General features: G+C 43.8%; 1 protein-coding gene across 1 annotated transcript in view; it reads right to left on the reverse strand.

The window, feature by feature from the left end:
- The window catches only part of LOC114664076 (collagen alpha-1(VI) chain-like), a 146,285-nt gene that overhangs the window by 16,740 nt on the left and 106,253 nt on the right, over positions 1–23,292 (reverse strand). The window contains exons 27-32 of the mRNA XM_051936114.1: positions 21,800–21,836; positions 21,585–21,616; positions 19,487–19,684; positions 15,548–15,651; positions 12,559–12,742; positions 6,230–6,401 (exon numbers count right to left, since the gene is read on the reverse strand). Of these exons, the coding sequence (XP_051792074.1) occupies positions 6,230–6,401; positions 12,559–12,742; positions 15,548–15,651; positions 19,487–19,684; positions 21,585–21,616; positions 21,800–21,836 (727 nt within the window). The remainder of the gene's footprint in view (positions 1–6,229; positions 6,402–12,558; positions 12,743–15,547; positions 15,652–19,486; positions 19,685–21,584; positions 21,617–21,799; positions 21,837–23,292) is intronic.

Consider the following 23,292-nt stretch of genomic DNA (forward strand, 5'->3'; position numbering starts at 1 on the left):
AGGCTTCAGACACGGAAACAGAAGAGGAGTATGGGAAGTTGAAGAAGTGCTCGGACAAGCGGATTGCATCCCGGGGGAGAATTTTAACGATGACTAAAAAGGAATTGCTGTAAGTTGTATAACAACATTGTTTTTTTTTAACAATTCTAGGAATTGTTGGGTTCCGCCTCATACAGCTTGTCCAAGACAGTGGCAACATTAGGGGGTGACTTCCATTCCGTGCTGAGTTCTGATATCCATGGACAATTGCACGAAAACTTCACACGTGGGATCCTCTTCCAGTTTTGAAACTAACACATACAGTTAGGTCCATAAATATTTGGACAGAGACAACTTTTTTCTCATTTTGGTTCTGTACATTACCACAATGAATTTTAAATGAAACAACTCCGATGCAGTTGAAGTGCAGACTTTCAGCTTTAATTCAGTGGGGTGAACAAAACGATTGCATAAAAATGTGAGGCAACTAAAGCATTTTTTGAACACAATCCCTACCTGTATGTAACATATACAATAAGAGCAACATCAGAGTGGGCAGCGGCTAAGCCCCTAATAAGTGCTAAAGCTAACAAAGCCCCAGTCTGAGATTCTGGATACCGTAGCACTTGTGCTTTCCGAAAATCCTTTGCCTTTTGACCTCCCAGTTTCAGAATTCTTGCTCTGTTTTCTGATTTTCAAGTTCTGGTCAGTGTTTTTAATTTTGTTGAAAGATCTGTCTGATTTATGGTTCTCACTTTGACTTTTTGCTTAGTATGTGTATCTCCTAGTCAACTCTCTCTAACTTTCTGTCTCCTTCGAGTCTGTAGTGGTTGATTTTGCTGTTTATTAGTGTTTTTTGAATTATCTGCCCTGTCTCCTGTATGTAGAGCCCAAGGAGGTAGGGCCACCAATGAAGCAGCTGACGGCCCCAGTAAGGGTTTAAGGAGAAGCAGAAGCTCTCCCTGCAGTTTGGGCTTTGTTTCTTTTTGATTCCCGACTTCAACTTGCAATTCTTACATCTTCTGGATTTACTGGCTTCCACTCCTACTTTTTCATATTAGATTCTGTTTTTGGACTTCTACTTTGCCTTCATGTTATATTATTCTTTTTTTTTTCTTTAAATATATTTTTAGAAATATTCAGAGAACTTTTTTGTTTGTTTGACCATTGGCTTTTATAGGTTTTTCCTCTCTAATCTTGACTTTTTGAAATTCTTAACCCCAATTTGGGCCTGTTCAGGGGCTGGGCCTTTCCTGTAGGCTCAGCACAGACTTAAGAGGCAGGTCTGGCCTTTTGGAGGTTCGCTTCACTTTTTGAGCCTTTGTGTGACAAGAGCACAAACGCAAGGATAAATATAAGAAATATATTTGTGACCGGTGTCGCCACAGTGATGTCACCCTTGTGCGCTTCAGTAGTTCCCCTGCTCCGTTTCTCCTCCCGCATAGCACCGCCAGCAGCACGCTCTTACGCTCATAACTGTGAGCTGTCTCTCTCTGTTAAACAGTAAAGCTATGGCAGAGAAACACAGCTGCCCTTCAGAAACTCCCTCTTAAACAGGATTTCAATGAGAAATAAAAGCACTCTTATGTGTCCCCTTTGCAGGATCATCTGCTGGCTTGAAGGTTTATGGCACAACATGCTTCTTGCATGAGGTTTAGAACATTTAGAATGCCAAGCGCTGGCCTACCTAACAGACCCCTCTCATGTCCCCTCTCCCTCAGACTCCGTCTGCTCCAGTCGCTGTTTCCGAGCCACTGAACCTGCTTCATGAAGAAGAAGACTTTTGAAGTGTTCTTTTGACCTGGAGAGGGGACCTGGACCACCACATTTGACAGCTGCAACCTGTGTGCTATTTCTGCTGTTGGCAAACCCCTTGAATAAGGTCTTATGTTTGCACCTGCTGGGTCAGCAGTAAAGGTTTTGCGCCTGATCCCTTTTCCAGTCTCCATTGCAACTCTGTGATCCAAGTTTGACAATATACGAGGGAGTACCCAAAAATAACCGGAATTGAAAAAAAAATCGTTTCAATAATAATAATTTAATCTACTCTCTCTCTATACAAAATCCTACGCTTAAAAAAAAGTACAATGATTTTATGTGATGTTTTTATGTCACTTTTTTGTCACGCTTTAAATTGGACTTATTTTAAAACCTACATATATATGTTTGGTATCATTCTTTGCAGAATTTACCGAACTTTAATGTGATGTTGTTAGATTTTCAGATTCTTATTCTGTTTTAAAATTATAAACTAAAAAAATATCAAGAACTCACGTCCCGCGAGACGAGACTTTGTGCCAAGAGATTTAACCACACCCGGGGCCGGAAATAAAAGACAAAGGGTAGGACGGCTGCTGTACAGGAATTTAAATGTTTGAAGTGCCGCACGAGATGCAGATCACGTGGCATGGCAGCAGCAGCAAGCCAGCAGCTGATCGAGCAAAGAGGAGGTAAAAAAAAAAATATTTGTTTCCCAATGTATCATCATTTAAGAGGGGGTTTTGGAGGAGCCAACGCATCTCCTTGGGGTGTGTTCAGCCTCCCTGTTCACAATATGAGCAGCAGAGCGCAGGCCGGGGTGTTGGCGAGTGAAGCGAGCAGGGGACGAACCCCCTAGTAATAATAATAATAATAATTTAATGCAGACCTGTTGTTCTTTGTGACGGGTGATCATAAAGAACAGTGAATCTGTGTTAAATTTTGTTTCCTCATAGGGAAAACAGTTGCTGAAACTGCAGTTATGCTTGAAACTGCTTTAAAAGAGGAAGCTTTAAGTAAAACTCAGGTCTACTAGCAATTTTCACATTTCAAATGAGGGGAAATTTCACTTGAAGACCAACCGAGATCTGGCCGACCTTCCACAATTAGGAATGACAAAAATCTTGAAAATGTTAGCAATGCAATTTACGAAGTTCATCGTTATTGGACTATTGAACAGATTTCTGAATTGACTTGTGTGTATTGGACTTCTTGCCACCTTCCCTACTCGCCTGATCTTTGCTCCGTGTGACTATTTCTTGTTCCTGCATATGAAAAAAGAACTCAAAGAAAAGCATTTTTGTACCGTGGAGGAAGTCAAAGAAAAATCACTGCAGGCCTTGGACAACACTCCTCTTCAACGCTTCCAAAAATGTTTCCACCAGTGGGTAAACCATCGGGACAAGTGCATTCCTTCACATGGTGAGGACTTTGAAGAAGACTAAATTTTCAATAAGTAAAAATTATTACATTTTTTTTTATAATTCTGGTTATTTTGGGGTATCCTCTTGTATATACACACACACACACATATATATATATATATATATATATATATATATATATATATATATATATATATATATGTATATATATATATATATATATATACACATATACATACAGTGCACCCGGAAAGTATTCCCAGTGCATCACTTTTTCCACATTTTGTTATGTTACAGCCTTATTCCAAAATGGATTAAATTCATTTTTTTCCTCAGAATTCTACACACAACACCCCATAATGACAACGTGAAAAAAAGTTTACTTGAGATTTTTGCAAATTTATTAAAAATAAAAAAATTGAGAAATCCCATGTACATAAGTATTCACAGCTTTGCCATGAACCTCGAAATTGAGCTCAGGTTCATCCTGTTTCCCCTGATCATCCTTGAGATGTTTCTGCAGCTTCATTGGAGTCCACCTGTGGTAAATTCAGTTGACTGGACATGATTTGGAAAGGCACACACCTGTCTATAGAAGGTCCCACAGCTGACAGTTCATGTCAGAGCACAAACCAAGCATGAAGTCAAAGGAATTGTCTGTAGACCTCCGAGACAGGATTGTCTCGAGGCACAAATCTGGGGAAGGTTACAGAAAAATTTCTGCTGCTTTGAAGGTCCCAATGAGCACAGTGGCCTCCATCATCTATAAGTGGAAGAAGTTCAAAACCACCAGGACTCTTTCTAGAGCTGGCCGGCCATCTAAACTGAGCGATCAGGAGAGAAGGGCCTTAGTCAGGGAGGTGACCAAGAACCCGATGGTCACTCTGTCAGAGCTCCAGAGGTCCTCTGTGGAGAGAAGAGAACCTTCAAGAAGGACAACCATCTCTGCAGCAATCCACCAATCAGGCCTGTATGGTAGAGTGGCCAGACGGAAGCCACTCCTTAGTAAAAGGCACATGGCAGCCCGCCTGGAGTTTGCCAAAAGGCACCTGAAGGACTCTCAGACCATGAGAAACAAAATTCTCTGGTCTGATGAGACAAAGATTGAACTCTTTGGTGTGAATGCCAGACGTCACGTTTGGAGGAAACCAGGCACCGCTCATCACCAGGCCAATACCATCCCTACAGTGAAGCATGGTGGTGGCAGCATCATGCTGTGGGGAACTGGGAGACTAGTCAGGATAAAGGGAAAGATGACTGCAGCAATGTACAGAGACATCCTGGATGAAAACCTGCTCCAGAGCGCTCTTGACCTCAGACTGGGGCGAAGGTTCATCTTTCAGCAGGACAACGACCCTAAGCACACAGCCAAGATATCAAAGGAGTGGCTTCAGGACAACTCTGTGAATGTCCTTGAGTGGCCCAGCCAGACTTGAATCCGATTGATTGATCTCTGGAGAGATCTTAAAATGGCTCTGCACCGACGCTTCCCATCCAACCTGATGGAGCTTGAGAGGTGCTGCAAAGAGGAATGGGCCAAACTGGCCAAGGATAGGTGTGCCAAGCTTGTGGCATCATATTCAACAAGACTTGAGGCTGGAATTGCTGCCAAAGGTGCATCGACAAAGTATTGAGCAAAGGCTGTGAATACTTATGGACATGGGATTTCTCAGCTTCTTTATTTTTAATAAATTTGCAAAAATCTCAAGTAAACTTTTTTCACGTTGTCATTATGGGGTGTTTTGTGTAGAATTCTGAGGAAAAAAATGAATTTAATCCATTTTGGAATAAGGCTGTAACATAACAAAATGTGGAAAAAGTGATGTGCTGTGAATACTTTCCGGATGTACTGTATATACATATATACAAATACAGATATATATATATATATACAAGTTCTCATAGTAGGAAAAATCAAGGAATGATCAAGGAGCGACACAGGAACTAAGCAGTGAAGGAGGAGAATGGGCATCCTGTATGAGACAGAGAAGAACCCATTACCTTTATGAGGCCTTTATGACAATGCAGACAGATTGGTTGGCAGAATAAATAAATAACTTTGTACCCGGCAGGTGTAAGTTAATGGAGGGACCAGCAGAAGCCACGAGTCGGGAGTGGTTCCATCCTCCAAAAGCCAGGTGGCAGTGGTCCTCGTATGGGAACCCAGACTGGACACCCGCTGGGGTGCTTGGGAGATGGAGTCTGTACTGTAAGTGCAGATCTGTCAGGGTCCCTGGGGAATGAGAGAGGGCACTTTTGGAGGGAGGATCAGAGGTGCCACCCGGAAGATATGACATGGCACTGGAAGCATTCCTGGGTCTGGCAAAAAAAGGAGCCCGCTGCCTAATGTAGTGGACTCAGAGTTGGGAGGCAGCAGGCAACCCTCAACTGGAGGACAGAAGGAGGACGCATTGTCAGTTTATTGTATTTTGTGGCACATTGCTGGAAGGAGGTCTGTAAAGGTGCATTCTGGAATAAAAATCCTTTATTTTATTCTGTTAACGTCTGGTGTATTTCTGGGTCTGTGGTTTGGGACTCTCTGGTGCCCCCTTGTGGTCACTACAGTCTTTCATGTCTGCCTTTAGAACAGATGAACACAAAAAGACCTGCTGACATCACATCCAAGCAGAACAACCACAACTTTGCCTCTTCTGGCCACACAGCCATGTAAACCTGAACTTGACTGGACGTCGGTGTTCAGTTGTAGAAAAGCTAAAACTGAACCCAGCAAAGATCAGCCTGCATTGCTTTTCTGTGGTGCTTTGCACTTCTATTTTTTTTCCTGGATAATCAACAGGGCTACCTTCAGGACCCCAACTCTTTATCATCTCTCTTTCGATTTTCTTTACACTTCTTAAGTAGTTTTTTTGACATTTTCTTTGAATGGCATTTTAAAAATGAATTACAGTTACCTAACTTTGATTTTATACAGCACCTTTCTATCAGAACAGCCCTTCAAGGTCCTTTACAAGTAAAGTTCTTAAGCTTTTATTTTTTTAGGTGATGCACTCCTTATTACCCAGCGATTCAGTGACTTTGTTACCTTAACACTAGCGGGCCACACAATTGCAGGCCAAAACAAGATGAAGGGAGCTTTCCTTACTTACCCTGACAGACAAACCTCGTGACATTCTGTAGTAAGGCTTCCTCCAGAAGTTCGGCGTAGTCGGCGACATTCACGTACATCCCAGGGCTTGCAGTGGTTTTGCAGCTGATTTCCTGGAGTGCACGATGATCTGACGTTTTTCTAAATATGTCCTCTACTCCAATGGCAAACACCTAAAGGGAAGAAAGTGCTTGAAATGATTACAATGTCATTTTAGTGATTTTTACAAAAAGATGTCACGGCTGAACATTTCTATTCCGATTTCTTAATTTAATATGACTGCTGTATACTGTACTAAAGTAAAAAATGGTTCTGCAACCCGATCTGCCCAGCTCAGAAAGGTGTAAAACTAGGCCACAAGGCTCCAATGAGACCGAGAATCAAGAATCAGCCTGACCCCAAACTCAAGAGGCAGGCTTGACAATCTGTATGATTAGCAAGCAGCGGGGCAACGTCCCACTGGATAATGGAGAGTTTAATGAATGCTGGCAGATTCAGAACGCGTTGCCAAAGAAAATTCGAAAGGAACAAGCAGGAAGTCGAAAGCCAGAGAGACAGAGGAAAGCTGTGCAGCTGGAACAAAAAAAAAAGGGAAACCGAGAGCCGTAATCCGATAAACAAAAAGGGAGTCAAGAAACCAACCTAACTGCCTGATTGTTGAAACTAAAGGTTTGTTTTATGCATTGAGGGATAACACACATCGCCAGCACGGTAATATTTAATCCAGGGGTCACTTGCTTAACCCCCCCCGTCAAGCAACAGATTCCACCAGCTGGAGAGAATGAAGCACGAAGGCACCAATGTAACCACAAGTTAAAGATGGATCATGTGATGCATTGGTTGTGGTTCTGTGCATTTCATGGTCACATGCTTCAAAAAACAAAAATTACATGACAAAACCTTGCGAATCATAAAACCTGATAAGGTTACATAGGCTGAGGGGACAAATCTGGTGAGTCTTCGTTCTGCTCGTTGCCCCAACATTGTGCAGAGATTTCGAGTACATGCAGAATTTATTCAGATGCTGGAGGTGAAGGCTACATTTGGAGGACCCCACTCATTAGGCTTCCAAGTTTTCAATGTTGCTGTGACAATGGAGGCTGTGATGCGCCATTTCTAGCGGGAAGCTCATTGCTTTTAAATGACAGCCGCTACCTCAGGAGAAGGAGAATCGCAGGGAGGCAGAACAAGAAGGCAAATTAGCCAAACTGAGACGAACTTCATCCAGGGACATCCGCTATTTGAGGTGGCCACCCAGGAGATGGTTGAGTGGACGGATGCTCATAGATTAAACCAGCTGGGCTTCTACACAAGCCTCGGTTTTTCATGGGATGACCCCATTTGGTGAGTTGAACTGGTTTTTATGTGTATTGGGACAGCAGTATATTTGCAGGCCATTGTCCAATTTCAAAACCTCTGAATTGGACAATCCACCCTCTTATCAGCAAATGGCAGTCAGTAGAATTGTTCATGTCCACCTAAACATTAGAATATTAGAACAATCTGGACGAGAACAGACCATTCAGCCCAACTCCAATCCCATCCACTTAATTCTTCCAAAATAACATCAAGTTGAGTTTTGAAGGTCCCTAAAGTCTTACTGTCCACCACACTACTTGGTCACTCATTCACGCAGCGTGTCTGTGGTTCTCTGAGTGAAGAAAAAGTTTGTAATGTTTGTGCAAAATTTCCCCCTCACTAGTTTCCAACTGTGTCCCCGTGTTCTTGATGAACTCATTCTAAAATAACAGTCTTGATCCACTGGACTAATTCCCTTCATCATTTTAAACACTTCAGTCAGGTCTCCTCTTCATCTCCTGTAAAGGCTCAGCTCTTTTAATCTTTCCTCATCACTCATCCCCTGTAGCCCCCTGTAATCAGCCTAGTTGCTCTTCTCTGGACTTTCTCTAGTACTGCTATGTCTGGTGGGCCCAGAACTTCACCCAGGACTCCAGATGAGGCCTCACCAGTGTGTTATAAAGCTTGAGCAGAACCTCCTGTGACTTGTACTCCACACATCAAGGCGCTATATAACCTGACATTCTGTTAGCCTTCTTAATGGCTTCTGGACACTGTCTGGAAGTCGATAGCTTAGAGTCCTCTATGACTCCTAAATCTTTCTCATAAGGTGGACTCTCAATTTCCCGACCACCCATTGTGTTCAAACCTCACATTGTTACTTCGTATGTGTAATTCTTTATATTTACTGACACTAAATTTAATCTGCCACAAATCTGCCCAAGCCTGTATGCTATCCACGTCCTTATGTAATGATATAATGGATTTCAAATTATCTGCCAATCCACCTATCTTGGTATCATCTCCAAACTTAACCAGATGGTTACTTAGATTCCTATCTAAACCATTTATATATATTAAAAATATCAGCTGCCTCACACTGCCCCCTGCTGAGATAGACAGAGATATAGATAGATAGAGAGATAGATACTTTATTAATCCCCAAGGGGAAATTCACATACTCCAGCAGCAGCATACTGATAAGAAACAATACTAAATTAAAGAGTGATAACAATGCAGGTATAACAGACAGACAATAACTTTGTATAATGTTAACGTTTACCCCCCCCGGGTGGAATTGAAGAGTCGCATAGTTTGGGGGAGGAACGATCTCCTCAGTCTGTCAGTGAAGCAGGATGGTGACAGCAGTCTGTCGCTGAAGCTGCTCCTCTGTCTGGAGATGATCCTGTTCAGTGGATGCAGTGGATTCTCCATGATTGACAGGAGTCTGCTCAGTGCCCATCGCTCTGCCACAGATGTCAAACTGTCCAGCTCCATGCCAACAATAGAGCCTGCCTTCCTCACCAGTTTGTCCAGGCGTGAGGCGTCACTCTTCTTTATGCTGCCTCCCCAGCACACCACTGCGTAAAAGGGGGCGCTCGCCACAACCATCTGATAGAACATCTGCAGCATCTTATTGCAGATGCTGAAGGACGCCAGCCTTCTAAGAAAGTATAGTCGGCTGTGTACTTATTTGCAGATAGCACCAGTATTGGCAGTCCAGTCCAATTTATCATCCAGCTGCACTCCCAGGTATTTATAGGTCTGCACCCTCTGCACACAGTCACCTCTGATGACCATGAAGTCCATGAGGGGCCTGGGCCTCCTAAAATCCACCACAAGTTCCTTGGTTTGCTGGTGTTCAGTTGTAGGTGGAGTCGCACCATTTAACAAAGTCCGTGATGAGGTTCCTATGCTCCTCCTCCTGCCCACTCCTGATGCAGCCCACGATAGCAGTGTCGTCAGCGAACTTTTGCACGTGGCAGGACTCCGAGTTGTGTTGGAAATCCGATGTATATAGGCTGAACAGGACCGGAGAAAGCACAGTCCCCTGTGGCGCTCCTGACCACAATGTTAGACCTGCAGTTCCCGAGACGCACATACTGAGGTCTGTCTGTAAGATAGTCCCGGTCACCACTCTTAACATCACCCAGTTCTGATGAGGTTCCTCACAACATCACCCTCTGCTTCCCAAATCTGAGCCAATTCTGCACCCACTTACACACCACACACTGAACTGACACTTCTTTTAGTTTGATGCCCATCCTCTCATGTGGCACCTTATCAAATGCTTTCTGAAAGTCCAAGATAAATAATCTCATTTGCTCCACTATGATTGTATCCTTTTGTTGCTTCCTCATAGAATTCCAGCCTGTTAGTAAAACGCGACCTTCCTCTTCTGACCTCATGCTGACTGTTCCTAATAACTTCTGTCCTTGCCAGGTGCTGCTCTGTCTTAACCCTAATAATTCCTTCCATTCATTTTCCTGTGATACATGTTAAGCTTACTGGGCTGTAGTTGCTCAGATCTTCCTGGTCCTTCTTTTAATATAATGGGATGACATTTGTTATTTTCCAGTCCTTCAGAATCTCCCCAGTGCCCAGTGACTTCCTATAAATATGTGTCAAGGGTTTATTTCTGTACTCGCTAGCCTCCTTAAGAACTTGAGGGTAAATATTAGCTGGTCCTGGTGATTTGTTTGATTTCATCTTATTTAATCTCAACAGCTCTTCTCTCTTTCGCTACAATTTCTAAATCCCTCAGTACTTCCTTAGTAGTCCCTGTTACTACCAGGGGTTACCCACTTACTCACATGTGAAGACCTCAGAAAAATGCAAGTTTAGAGCATCTCTAGCTGACCTCGAAGCTTCTGTCCTCCTTATGTGAAAAATCTCAGAGCAGACTTTTCAGATCAGTCGCTATCTGCCATTGGAAGGCATTCCTCAATCTAATGTTTACTTGTCTTGAACCTTAGGGGGTCTCAAAAGTGAAAGCCTTTTTGAAAATTCCATTTCCAGGTAACTACATAAACTGGAATGTGGGAATTCCTATTTATGTGCCTAGACTTTGTTTGAGGAAATGAATTGGTTTTGGCAAAGCCTCCCAGTGTTGCAGTTTCCTCCCAGAGCTTGTGCACATTGGGTTAAACTATGAGTGAGCGGGCTCTGCCATGGACTGTTGGTACACACCTTGTGTCTTCTGAATTGGGTTGGTCGGCTTTGAGAATTACGGATTTTGTTACTTAAAGTCATTAATCGGTTTGCTGGCTCCAACATCAGACGTCGTCATTAATTAGTATCATATAATGACTGAGAGTGCTAACCAGCGCCCCCTGCAGTGTAAGTCCCTGCCTTACACCTGTTACAGATGGCTCTGTCTCAAACATTTGATTAGATTAACTTGTTCACAAAGACATACTAAGAAAACCATGGAGAATGCACAACAAGCAGTGGCACCTTCTGGCCACAAGGAGGCACCAAATCAGCAGGTTTAGACATTCCTGCCATGTGAGCACATAATACACTTGAGCTGCAGTGTTGAACTTTATGGTAGATTGAGCTGTCAACTCCATCTGGTTGAAGAGAATTTGAGACTTGACTGCATAAAACAGTCCTTCTGAAAATAACGCTGTGGCAGTTCTGTCCAGGGTGACATACCAGGCAACACAAAAACGCTTCCTGGTGCGCAGATCTCAAGCTGGGTCAGTATGAACTTTTAGAAGCAGCTGCCCATCTGTCCTTCAGGGTATATGAAATGAAAAGTTTTATCTTCTTCTTCTTCTTTCGGCTGCTCCTGTTAGGGGTTGCCACAGCGGATCATCTTGTTCCATCTCTTCCTGTCCTCGTCATCTTGCTTTGTCACCCCCATCACCTGCATGTCCTCTCTCACCACATCCATAAATCTTCTCTTAGTCCTTCCTCTTTTTCTCTTGCCTGGCAGCTCTATCCTTAGCATCCTTCTCCCAATACACTTAGCATCTTTCCTCTGCACATGTCCAAACCAACGCAATCTCACCTCTCTGACTTTGTCTCCCAACCGTCCAACTTGAGCTGACCCTCTAATGTCCTCATTTCTAATCCTGTCCATCCTCGTCACACCCAATGCAAATCTTAACATCTTTAACTCTGCCACCTCCAGCTCTGTCTCCTGTGCCACCGACTCCAGCTCATATAACATAGCTGGTCTCACTACCGTCCTGTAGACCTTCCCTTTCACTCTTGCTGATACCCGTCTGTTACAAATCACTCCTGACACTCTTCTCCACCCTTTCCACTCTGCCTGCACTCTCTTTTTCACTTCTCATCTGCAATCCCCATTACTCTGTATTGTTGATCCCAAGTATTTACACTCCTCCACCTTCTTCAACTTTACTCCCTTCATCCTCACCATTCCACTGACCTCCATCTCATTTACACACATGCATTCTGTCTTAGTGGTCCTACTGACCTTCATTCCTCTCCTCTCCAGAGCAAACCTCCAACTCTCCAGGGTCTCCTCAACCTGCTCCCTACTATCGCTACAGATCACAATGTCATCAGCAAACATCACAGTCAACGGGGACTCCTGTCTAATCTCGTCTCGTTTTATCTAACCTTCCATTTTCTCTGACTATTTTCTCCTCTTCAGGGTCTCAGTAGAACAAGAATACAAGTCAGAAACCAACCATGAATGGGGTACCAGTGCATTACTGGGCACACTGACGTGCATAGAAATACTCAATCATATAATGCTGGTTTAGCGTGAGCAGTTAATGTAACCAGCAAGTCTTAATGGGAGAAAAGGACATGCAGACATGGAGAGAACATGTGGACTCCATACAGACAATGCCCGGGCTGGAACTTAAATCGAGTCCACTGGAGCTGTGTTGGCAGCAGTGGCAACCACTGTGCCAGTGGAAATTAACATTTACAGCACTTAAACTGGGAGAGCAACAAAAAATTAAATAGATATGAAAGGCACTATATAGATAGATAGATAGATAGAATGTCGTAAGTGTTGAACATGGACTCCTAATTGAATACTTTACTTACTCTCATGCCGGCCACCTTGCAGAGGGCTGAGATCGGTTTGGGGTCTCTGGAGTCGGACCTGCCGTCAGTGAGGACTACAGCCACTTTGTTCGATGAGGACGATTTGGCAAAGGATTGGGCAGCGAAATCCAGGGCTTCACCAGTGAAGGTCCCTCCAGCAATCCAAGGCATGTTCTTGATGGCTCTAAATGTTAATGATAATGAAAGCCATAATTCACTGAGTTTTTGTGGACTTGTGTCACATTCTCAAGTGCTCATCTCCGGCCCTGCAGATAGGGGGCGCCCATTCGTTTGTTTCATGCAGTAGCCCAGCACAGGAGTTGCTTGTCATATTTATGTAAAAGAACATTCAAACCTAAACACAAAGTGTACAAACCCGTCTTGTTATCACACTATGACATCGAGACCCCGCTCTCTGACACTGAGCCACTGCAGCTATTGCTGAGGACACAGAGTATGGTGCCTTTCCGTTGTCTGCCATATGGCGCGCATTATTGGGTAGGGATAACAAAAAAGAATGAAGATCTGGAGCACCTCACCTACAGGCGGAGGTCTCAAAGCAGGGTCCGCTCACTCGTTGTGGCATTGCCTTCTCTATACGCAGATCCATATGGTTTATTTGGGAGGGCTCTCTCAGTGAATTGCACTGTCTGATACGAGGTCACCCATCACTGTCTACTCTTGTTGCAGGTCTTCAGAGTGCCCTTGCCTCACACCCCCAGTGCCCTGGGTCCGACACCTGACTGTGCACCGTGGCCTTTCTCATGTCCCTCCCCCATGTCTCTTTGGGTTTTCTCATATTATAAAGATGGGTACTTCGGTTTAATCTAAGGCGATCCCAGTGTTGGTGTGTGAGTCACTGACGATTGGAATGATGTGCGTTACATCAAAGGCTGGTCCTAATGTCACCAGAATAGACCCCCATCCTGATATTGGGCTATGAGTTCAGCCTTAGAATTAGGATTAGAAAATGGCGTCACTGCTACACTGAGAAAAAAGACAGGAGCAGGGAGCCACTCTCCTATAAAAATACATTGTATTATTATTACTGTTATTAATATTATTACCAGCTGGGTACCCAAAGTCTACAGGCACAAAGTCTAAATTGTCTGGCGTCTGATGGGCTGCCACATCCCAAAAGTCTTTCAGGCACCCACTTTATTTTCATCTGGATTATGACTCCCTGACCAAGGGGTAGCAGATTGACAGAGCACAACATAAAATTCCAAAATCCGCTTCATCCAGATGAGGGTTGCAGGGGGCTGCAGCCTCTCCCTGCAGCACTGGACATGAGGCAGGAACTGACCCCATATTGATTAGCACATCAAGTAGGAATTTTGCTGGACTCCACGCCTGACAATAAGGAACCGATAAACTGATAAACTCTGGACAGCCTGGCCAGAGTTCAATTCTACCACCAGGGGGGGCTTGTTCAAAGAACTTACTCAAATTCAAACTAATTAACTATGGAGGACTAAGTCCATGCTAAAATTAATTTTTGCACAATCTTTTCATGTCATTGCAATGGAGGGCAAAACATTGGTAATATGTAGCATACAGTATATAGTGATGTCATGTCAATTTCTAGCTCGCTTCACACAGACCAGGGTCTCTTTGGCGGGCTGGTGCCTATCCCAGCTAGCACAGGGTACAAGGCAGGAACAAACCCTGGACAGGGTGCAATACCATTGCAGGGTGAACACACACACATACACACCAAACGCACACAGGGGCCAATTCAGCATCACCAGTTCACTTAACATGCATGACTTTGAAACTGGAACAACTCTGAGGACACAGAGAGAACATGCAAACTGCACAAAGGGAGGACTCAGGTCTCCTTAGTGCGAGGCAGCACGCAGTCCACTTGTATATATAGTGTGTCACATGCGTGCACATGGGGGGCAGCTTAAGGACTCAGGTAATGGTAATAACCTGCCGACCCAGGGATTGGCAGTGTGGTTTTATGCCCTCTCTCTTCCTCCCGCTGCAGAATGTTAGCCTAACTGTCACTCCAGTGCTGATGTCACTTCCGTTGTCCATCCTCCTGGACCCTCCCCTTCCTGTCCAAGATCTACATACATAATGATGATGGCTACCAACCTACTTCAGTTCTGACTTGAACTGGCGTCTAAAAACACGTCCGTGCATGTTGCATGCTGTCCAGTTATATATGGGGGTTCACCCGGGGTGCTGCTCCCCAACTCTTTAACTTGGTCTTGTCTCCTGATTACAATTGATAAATCATTAGTCATTGGGAACTACACACCCACTGGTGCAAGAGGTGTTAACTGGCCCATTTGAAATTGGTATAAATGAGGCCTGCAGACGCACGTGGGATCACTCTGTCTGTCTGTCTTGCTGCTGCCCTACACAGAGGCCATGCTGTCTGTTTCTACTATTCCATCCAAAAGCCGTTCTAGACCACAGACCAATCAGACAGGCAGCCTCCTGGTAGTCTGTTATCACTGAAACATAACACTCTCAGGCCAATTTGTCCGAGTTTGGGGCCCCAGGAGGCTGACGCCTGTTCAGGCAGCACTGAGCACAAGGCAGGAAGAAACCCAATGGAGGGCCCACTCAAAATGAGCAACCAATCTGGGCTGAAAACCGGAGTGTCCAGAGGAAAAGCCATGGGATCACAGGCAGACGCCACACAGACAAGTGTGTGATTTGCACCCAGGACACTGGAGCCACGACATTTACATTTATTTACTTTGCCCTTTAGAACATCTGAGATACAGTTTGCTGCATTTCATTTTACCAGTCGGAGCACAGGCAGCTGAAGTGACCTGCTCAGGGTCACACAGTGTCAGTAGCAGAATGTGAACCCACAACATCAGGGTTTGAGGTCCAAAGCCTTTACTATGCCACACTGACAATATGTGCCAAGAAGCAGCACCCTCAAAACAATTCCTCCCGGCAAATTTTGGAAACCCACTGAACGTTGCTTATTTCCGATATGTCACTTTGGCTGAAGGAGCCTCACCTTTTCAGCTCGGCCACAGATTTCCGGGGGCCGCTCAGGTCAACGAGTTGCCGAGTGCCATGATGGCTGTACTGGATCACTTGAAAAGTGGACTTTTGTGAAATCTGGAAAGAAGAAACAAAATGATTTGTTGAGCACCACAGTTTTTAAATATTAATATCTACTCGACCTCATCTCATTTTTGGAAACCACTTTTGCCAGTGAAGGGTTGCGGCGGCAGCAGACCAAGCGGGTGGGTCAGCTCAGAGTTCTCTATCTCTGACTACACATCCCAGGCATTCCCAAGCTGGCCCAGAGATATAACCCCCTCCAGCGTGTCCCAAGTATGGTGCAAGAGGGGTCTGCCCAGTGGGATGTGCCAGGGGGGAGCCGCATGCCCAATCCACCTCAGCTGGCTCTTCTTGATCCAGTGGACTCTACTCTGAGGCTCTCCTGAACCGCTGGGCTTGTCAACAATCCTCAGAGTCGATGCTCTCATCATTTTGCTTTCAAATCTGCTAAACGCTGTGCTGATGGCCACTCTGCTGTCTTGCTCTTTGGTGCCCCCTACTGGCAGATTCTTTTCTAGCTCTGTGTATCATTATTATTAGTAGTAGTATTGTCAAGTAAACATTAAAATTCTTCCTTGTCTGTTCAAATAACACACAACATGTGGCCACATTCTAGCTCCTTGATAAACAAGAATATTACAAACCCCATCATTAAAATTAAACACAAATGAGCTTACGTGACGGAATCTTTCGCCCTTATTATTCTTACCAGTTACATCTACAGATGTCTGACCAATATGCAACACATGTCATCATAGACTAAAGTGCTCCACCCAACATTCATTTATGACACCCTTTGAATTCCTTATATTAATTACAGAGCTGTGTTAGCACTGCACCAAGGATGACTCTGCTATGATGTCGTGTGGCGCCCTCTATCTGCAACTGTATCTCTCTGTCAAGTTCCCATTTTTAGACGTGACGCCTTTCTCCTTTTCTCTTGCATTTTTAATCAACTAGATTACTCTTTTCATTCCTTCTATTGCACTTTGTAGTGTGCTCTGCTGCTCTCTGTCTCCCCCTACTGGTTGTGTTTGTGACGCTTAAGCCATCCCCACTCATCCCCCCATTTCCTTGTACAGCCTTACATTAAGTAAGTAATATTGCACTCTTCCATGTCATGTGTTGGTAATGTCTGCTGTGCTGCCTGCCCACTTCAGTATACATTAGGTGGTTAAGTTAATTGATGTAGTGCCTTTCATATCTTTCTATGTATCTTATAATGCCTTTCATATCCATCTCGCTCCCTCTGTTTCACATGGCACATTCCATACCTGTCTGGCTAATTCACGTAATGCCACTCACATCTCCAACTGTCTATCCCTTCATATCTCCATGATTGCTGTATATCCCATATTGATTTTGTGACTTGTGACATCTATTAATTATGTACTGCCATTCATAGCTATCTACAGTGCATCCAAAAAGTATTCACAGCGCGTCACTTTTTCCACATTTTGTTATGTTACAGCCTTATTCCAAAATGGATTAAATTCATTTTTTCCCCAGAATTCTATACACAACACCCCATAATGACAACGTGAAAAAAGTTTACTTGAGATTTTTGCAAATTTATTAAACATAAAAAAATTGAGAAAGCACATGTAGATAAATATTCACAGCCTTTGCCATGAAGGTCAAAATTGAGCTCAGGTGCCTCCTGTCTCCCCTGATCATCCTTGAGATGTTTCTGCAGCTTCATTGGTGTCCACCTGTGGTAAATTCAGTTGACTGGACCTGATTTGGAAAGGCACACACCTGTCTATATAAGGTCCCACAGTTAACAGTTCATGTCAGAGCACAAACCAAGCATGAAGTCAAAGGAATTGTCTGTAGACCTCCGAGACAGGATTGTCTTGAGGCACAAATCTGGAGAAGGTTACAGAAAAATTTCTGCTGCTTTGAAGGTCCCAATCAGCACATCATCCGTAAGTGGAAGAAGTTCGAAACCACCAGGACTCTTCCTAGAGCTGGCCGGCCATCTAAACTGAGCGACATGGGGAGAAGGGCCTTAGTCAGGGAGGTGACCAAGAACCCTATGGTCACTCTGTCAGAGCTCCAGAGGTCCTCTGTGGAGAGAGGAGAACCTTCCAGAAGGACAACCATCTCTGCAGCAATCCACCAATCAGGCCTGTATGGTAGAGTGGCCAGACGGAAGCCACTCCTTAGTAAAAGGCACATGGCAGCCCACCTGGAGTTTGCCAAAAGGCACCTGAAGGACTCTCAGACCATGAGAAACAAAATTCTCTGGTCTGATGAAACAAAGATTGAACTCTTTGGTGTGAATGCCAGGCGTCATGTTTGGAGGAAACCTGGCACCGTCCCTACAGTGAAGCATGGTGGTGGCAGCATCATGCTGTGGGGATGTTTTTCAGCGGCAGGGACTGGGAGACTAGTCCGGATAAAGGGAAAGATGACTGCAGCAATGTACAGAGACATCCTGGATGAAAACCTGCTTCAGAGCGCTCTTGACCTCAGACTGGGGCGACGGTTCATCTTTCAGCAGGACAACGACCCTAAGCACACAGCCAAGATATCAAAGGAGTGGCTTCAGGACAACTCTGTGAATGTCCTTGAGTGGCCCAGCCAGAGCCCAGACTTGAATCTGATTGAACATCTCTGGAGAGATCTTAAAATGGCTGTACACCGACGCTTCCCATCCAACCTGATGGAGCTTGAGAGGTGCTGCAAAGAGGAATGGGCCAAACTGGCCAAGGATAGGTGTGCCAAGCTTGTGGCATCATATTCAACAAGACTTGAGGGTGGAATTGCTGCCAAAGGTGCATCGACAAAGTATTGAGCAAAGGCTGTGAATACTTATGGACATGGGATTTCTCTGTTTTTTTATTTTTAATAAATTTGCAAAAACCTCAAGTAAACTTTTTTCACATTGTCATTATGGGGTGTTGTGTGTAGAATTCTGAGGAAAAAAATGAATTTAATCCATTTTGGAATAAGGCTGGAACATAACAAAATGTGGCAAAAGTGATGCGCTGGGAATACTTTCCGGATACACTGTATATTTTCATATCCATTTTACTCTCTTTATTTCATATGGCACATTCCATACCTGTCTAGCTAATTTTTATAGTGCCCCCTATCTATCTATTCATTACAATCTGCCTTTCATATCTATCTGTCTATCATATAGAGCCTTTCATATCCATATTCTATGTTCATTTCATATGGCACATTCCATAGCTGTCTAGCTAATTTATATAGTGCCTGCATATCTATCTATCTATCTATCTATCTATCTATCTATCTATCTATCTATCTATCTATCTATCTATCTATCTATCTATCTATCTATCTATCTATCTATCTATCTATCTATCTATCTATCTATCTATCTATCTATCTAGGTATTCATTATATTCTGCCTGTCATATCTATCTATCTGTCCATCATATAGAGCCTTTCATATCCCTTTTCTCTGTCCATTTCATTAGGCATATTCCATAGCTGTCTAGCTAATTCATGAAGTGCCTTTCACATCTCCATTTCACTGTCTATCCCCTCATATCTTCACCATTGCTGTGTATCCCATATGAAGTGTGAGACATCTTCTGACTGCACAGCATTGCACTGCACTCTTTTCCATGTCCTATGCTGGTCCTGTCTCTGCTGTGCTGCCTGCCCACTCCAGTGCACATCAAGTGGTCACAAGTGGGCATCAGATGCCCTTATTAAGTTATGGCATTTGGCTTAAAGGCAGTGAGTCAGCAGGACCATGGAGCCCTCAGCTATGGTACATGTATTCAGGTCCCATAAACCCACTTGGCTTTTGGGTGCTTGTCATTTTTCTCCTTATTTGCCAGCTTTGTTACTATAATAACATATAAAAGTTATGAGATGATGGATGAAGGCTCAAAATGTCAGCAACCACCTTGCTCTTCCCGTTCTGTGTGATCTTACTGATGACCCGGATGACAAACTCCTTCTCCAAGGTGAAGTTCTGCAGGCCGATGCTCTCGGAGCTGTCCAGCACAAACAGCAGGTCCACCGGGCCGCAGTCACACTCTGCAGGAATCAGAGGGACAGCACAAGTGTCAGGCGTTAACCGACTGAAGGGATCACACTGCGGCTATTTAGGGAAATGACACTCACCGCAGCAGGCTGGTCACATAAAAGAGAAAAGGGGAAAGAAGAATCATTAGACAATCCAACACGCTGCCCGTCTCCTTTCATTTTCTGTATTATTTTGTTCTAGTTATTGTTTTTAATTGCCATGTATGCTTTTCTGTGAAAGCCGCTATACAACATAAAGGCTGACTTGGACTTGTTGTTTTACACTGTGGGTTGTCCACCTCAGTGTGTCTCCATAGAGAGATGCCCAGCCAGAAGGCTGGCATTCACCCGAGTTAGGGAGGTGTGTGTCAGTCCAGGCAGGAAATGGTGACCCCCGTGATCCCAGGCAGTGACATGCACTCATCTTTTGGTGGGCAGTGGCTCAACAGGCTTTGTTACATTTTAATCATTTCACACAAATCAGTGTCCACTAATGATGAGTGAGAATTTCCAAAACAGTTGTGCAAAACTGACCGTAAAAATTAATTTTGCAGGCTATTGTTCCAGTTGTGAAATGCAAAACTCAAGAAAATGCAGTTTTTGGGGAGTTATAATGTTTTTGGGGTGGAAAACTAGGAATACTACCCCCTAAAGCTTTGTTCCCATTTCAGCGTTTTACTGTATTCTGCTCTGCAGGTGCATAACGCAGGTCATCGCCCGCACACCAACAAAGATCACTTTAATTTATGCCTCCCATTCAAAATTCAACAGAGACTGAAAAACGTGATAGGAAGGCAAACGAAAATACACAATTGAGCGCAATACAGTAAAACTCGCTATATTCAAAGCCCCCCACCACATATCCCCTGCTGTTACATAGCAACTGCAATTTTCTGTTTCGTGCTTCCTGCAGATGACGGCTCACACATTCCATGTACCGATGCATGTTTAGGACAGTCAGATTGGCATCATAACTGGCAAAGCAGGCATCCAATGACCAGGACAAACACAACATACCAGTGCTTAAAGTGGAAGCAAATTTCTCTTTTTATCACGATACAGTGACATTCAAACTCTGGGATACGTCAACACTCAATACATTCAGTGCTCAACAGTATGCTAACAACGGATGCTGGGATTTTTCGATTGACCGTGAAAGTCGATTAAAGAGGGGTGTCCCCCTTAATGATTCTCAAAGAGGTGCTGGTGCTCACCAGTATGTGAAAAACAGATATCAGTACAGTGAAAATTTGATTGATCGTTGTGCGATAGTGAAAGTCATTTGAAGAGGAGGGGACCCCTTTGAAGATTCTTCAAAACATGCCAGTATTCACCATTATGCTAAAAACAGGTGCCAGTACAGTGAAATGTCAATAGACGGTAAAAGCCGAATGAAGATGCCCCTTGAAGATTCATGAAAAGGTACCCTGTATTAAAACTGGAAAAGGTGCTGGTGGGCACTGGTCCACTTCAAGCACCACAATATACAATGTCTACAGGAGATCTGCAATTTTTCTTTTTTATTGATTGTGGGAGGACCAACTTGTTTGATTGGATTAGGGTGGGCACATGGTCCTCCCACACTTGGCTCTTAAATGGGCAGCAGTGAGTCCACATTGCCCAATGTGCTTTATAGAATGAGCAGCTGAATGGCTACAATGGAGACTATAAAACTGCAGGGATACCAGGGTCCACTAGAGGGCACTCATTCTAATCTGGTGTCACTTTCAGGACGTGTATTGTGAGCAAACGCACAACCAGGATATGATCCAGGAAACAAATGATGTAGTCAGAAATGGGCAAATGTCACCAATGGGCAAAGCAAAAATCAAAGATTAGGAAACAGAGGAGAAGTCAAAAAACTGAAATGAAACTGAATGCTACGGCCTGCTTGGAAAACAAAAATGAACAAAGTTGATAGGAATAACCAATGAGGAATCCCAAAGATGCCAAGTGCTGCTATATTTACTGGGTACCAGAACTACTGGTGACACCACAAATTCAACATCTGGTGATAATATGAAAGGGAACACAACAAGGTGTTAACAGCGTGGTGTCAAATAAATAATGGCAAAGGAAAACGACCCTCGGAAAACGAAAACGTGAAACCAAGGAGATGAGGTGCCACAAGGGCGCCCTCTACTGTTACAATGTATGACTTAAACAGCAAAGAGAAGAGGGCTTTACTTACAACAGAGATTCTTGATGATTTCCAGCATTTCACATTCCTGATAAAAAGAACATGAACTGTCATCAGGACTTGTTCTTCAGAATTCTTTCTAAATTCTGCCCCAATGCCACATAACGTTAAGCTCAAGAAAGGCAATAAAAGGAGGGAGAAACTGAGAAGTGGTCTGACACACTAGCACCCCTCATGGTCAGACTTGGTAGCTGTGGTGTGGCTCTCATACTAGCAGGGTGGCCACCGAACCATACAGGAAAAAGTCAAAATCCTGATGTGTGGACACCAAGTGGGACGTGGGATGGCCCCTCATACTGCTGCTCTTTAAACCTGTTGTGCTGTCTACTGTGTGATTTTCTTGACATTGAGGTTGGAGTCCTCTGTAGCTCACAATGTAGCTCACTGCTGTTGACTGTGGCCTTTTTGACTCACATCTACAGTGATCCCTCACTATATCGCGCTTCGTCTTTCACGGCTTCACTCCATCGCGGATTTTAAATGTAAGCATATGTGAATATATATCGCGGATTTTTCACTGCTTCGCGGATGTCTGCGGTCTACAGTACGTGTGCTTCCTCAGTTGATTTGCCCATTTGAATTCAAACAAGGGACACATTTGAATTAAAACAAGGGACGCTATTGGCGGATGGCTGAGAAGCTACCCAATCAGAGCACGCAGTTAAGTTCCTGTGTGCTGCTGATTGGCTCAGCAACGGAGTGCTGCATTAACCAGGAAGTCTCATCTCACTCATTCAGCATTAACGCACGTTACTGCTAATGCTTCAGGATTGCAGAAAAGGTAAAAGTTTTGGATATGTTGAAGGAAGGAAACAGCTACACCGCTGCAGGACACAATTACAGCATCAATGAGTCCACGATTCTTTTTATTTAAAAAGGAGGAAAAGCATATAAGATCTACGGCCGCAGTGTCCTTTAATCAGGGCGCAAAACGAGTTGCAAGTGGACGTGATAAGGCAGTAGTCTGGATGGAATCTGCTTTAGGGATTTGGATTGAAGAGTGCTAGAAGAAGAACAACGGCAGTGCTAAACAGTCACCTGAAGAGGCTCCTTTAGAAGAGCTGTAACGCTATCCTTTGTTGTGCAGTAAAATTAAACTCATCGTTTTCGGACAAGTCGTCGCGTCATTGTTGGTGAGTAACCATAATTAATTATTTACGTACAGTACTTATTACATGTACATAGTTTAGTGTCGCTGTACACACATTTTACTGTATACAATTTTTCTTGCATTGTACGTATTTATTGCTGGTGGCCTGTCTGTTGTAATGGCTGTAACGTATGTGATATCGGAGACGCTTGATATCTTTAAAATAATATTTAGGTTTTACTGTATGTAAACTGTGTTTACATACATAATTTCAACGAATCTTACCTAATATCTAAGAGAATACAAAGGGTTTATTCTGTATAACTGTGCGTGAAATGTTTATAATAGTGTGGGAGAGTTTATAAGGGCTTAAAATATATAAAAATAACCATAT

Source organism: Erpetoichthys calabaricus, chromosome 13, assembly GCF_900747795.2.
Source record: "Erpetoichthys calabaricus chromosome 13, fErpCal1.3, whole genome shotgun sequence".
In the NCBI taxonomy this organism is placed as follows: domain Eukaryota; kingdom Metazoa; phylum Chordata; class Cladistia; order Polypteriformes; family Polypteridae; genus Erpetoichthys; species Erpetoichthys calabaricus.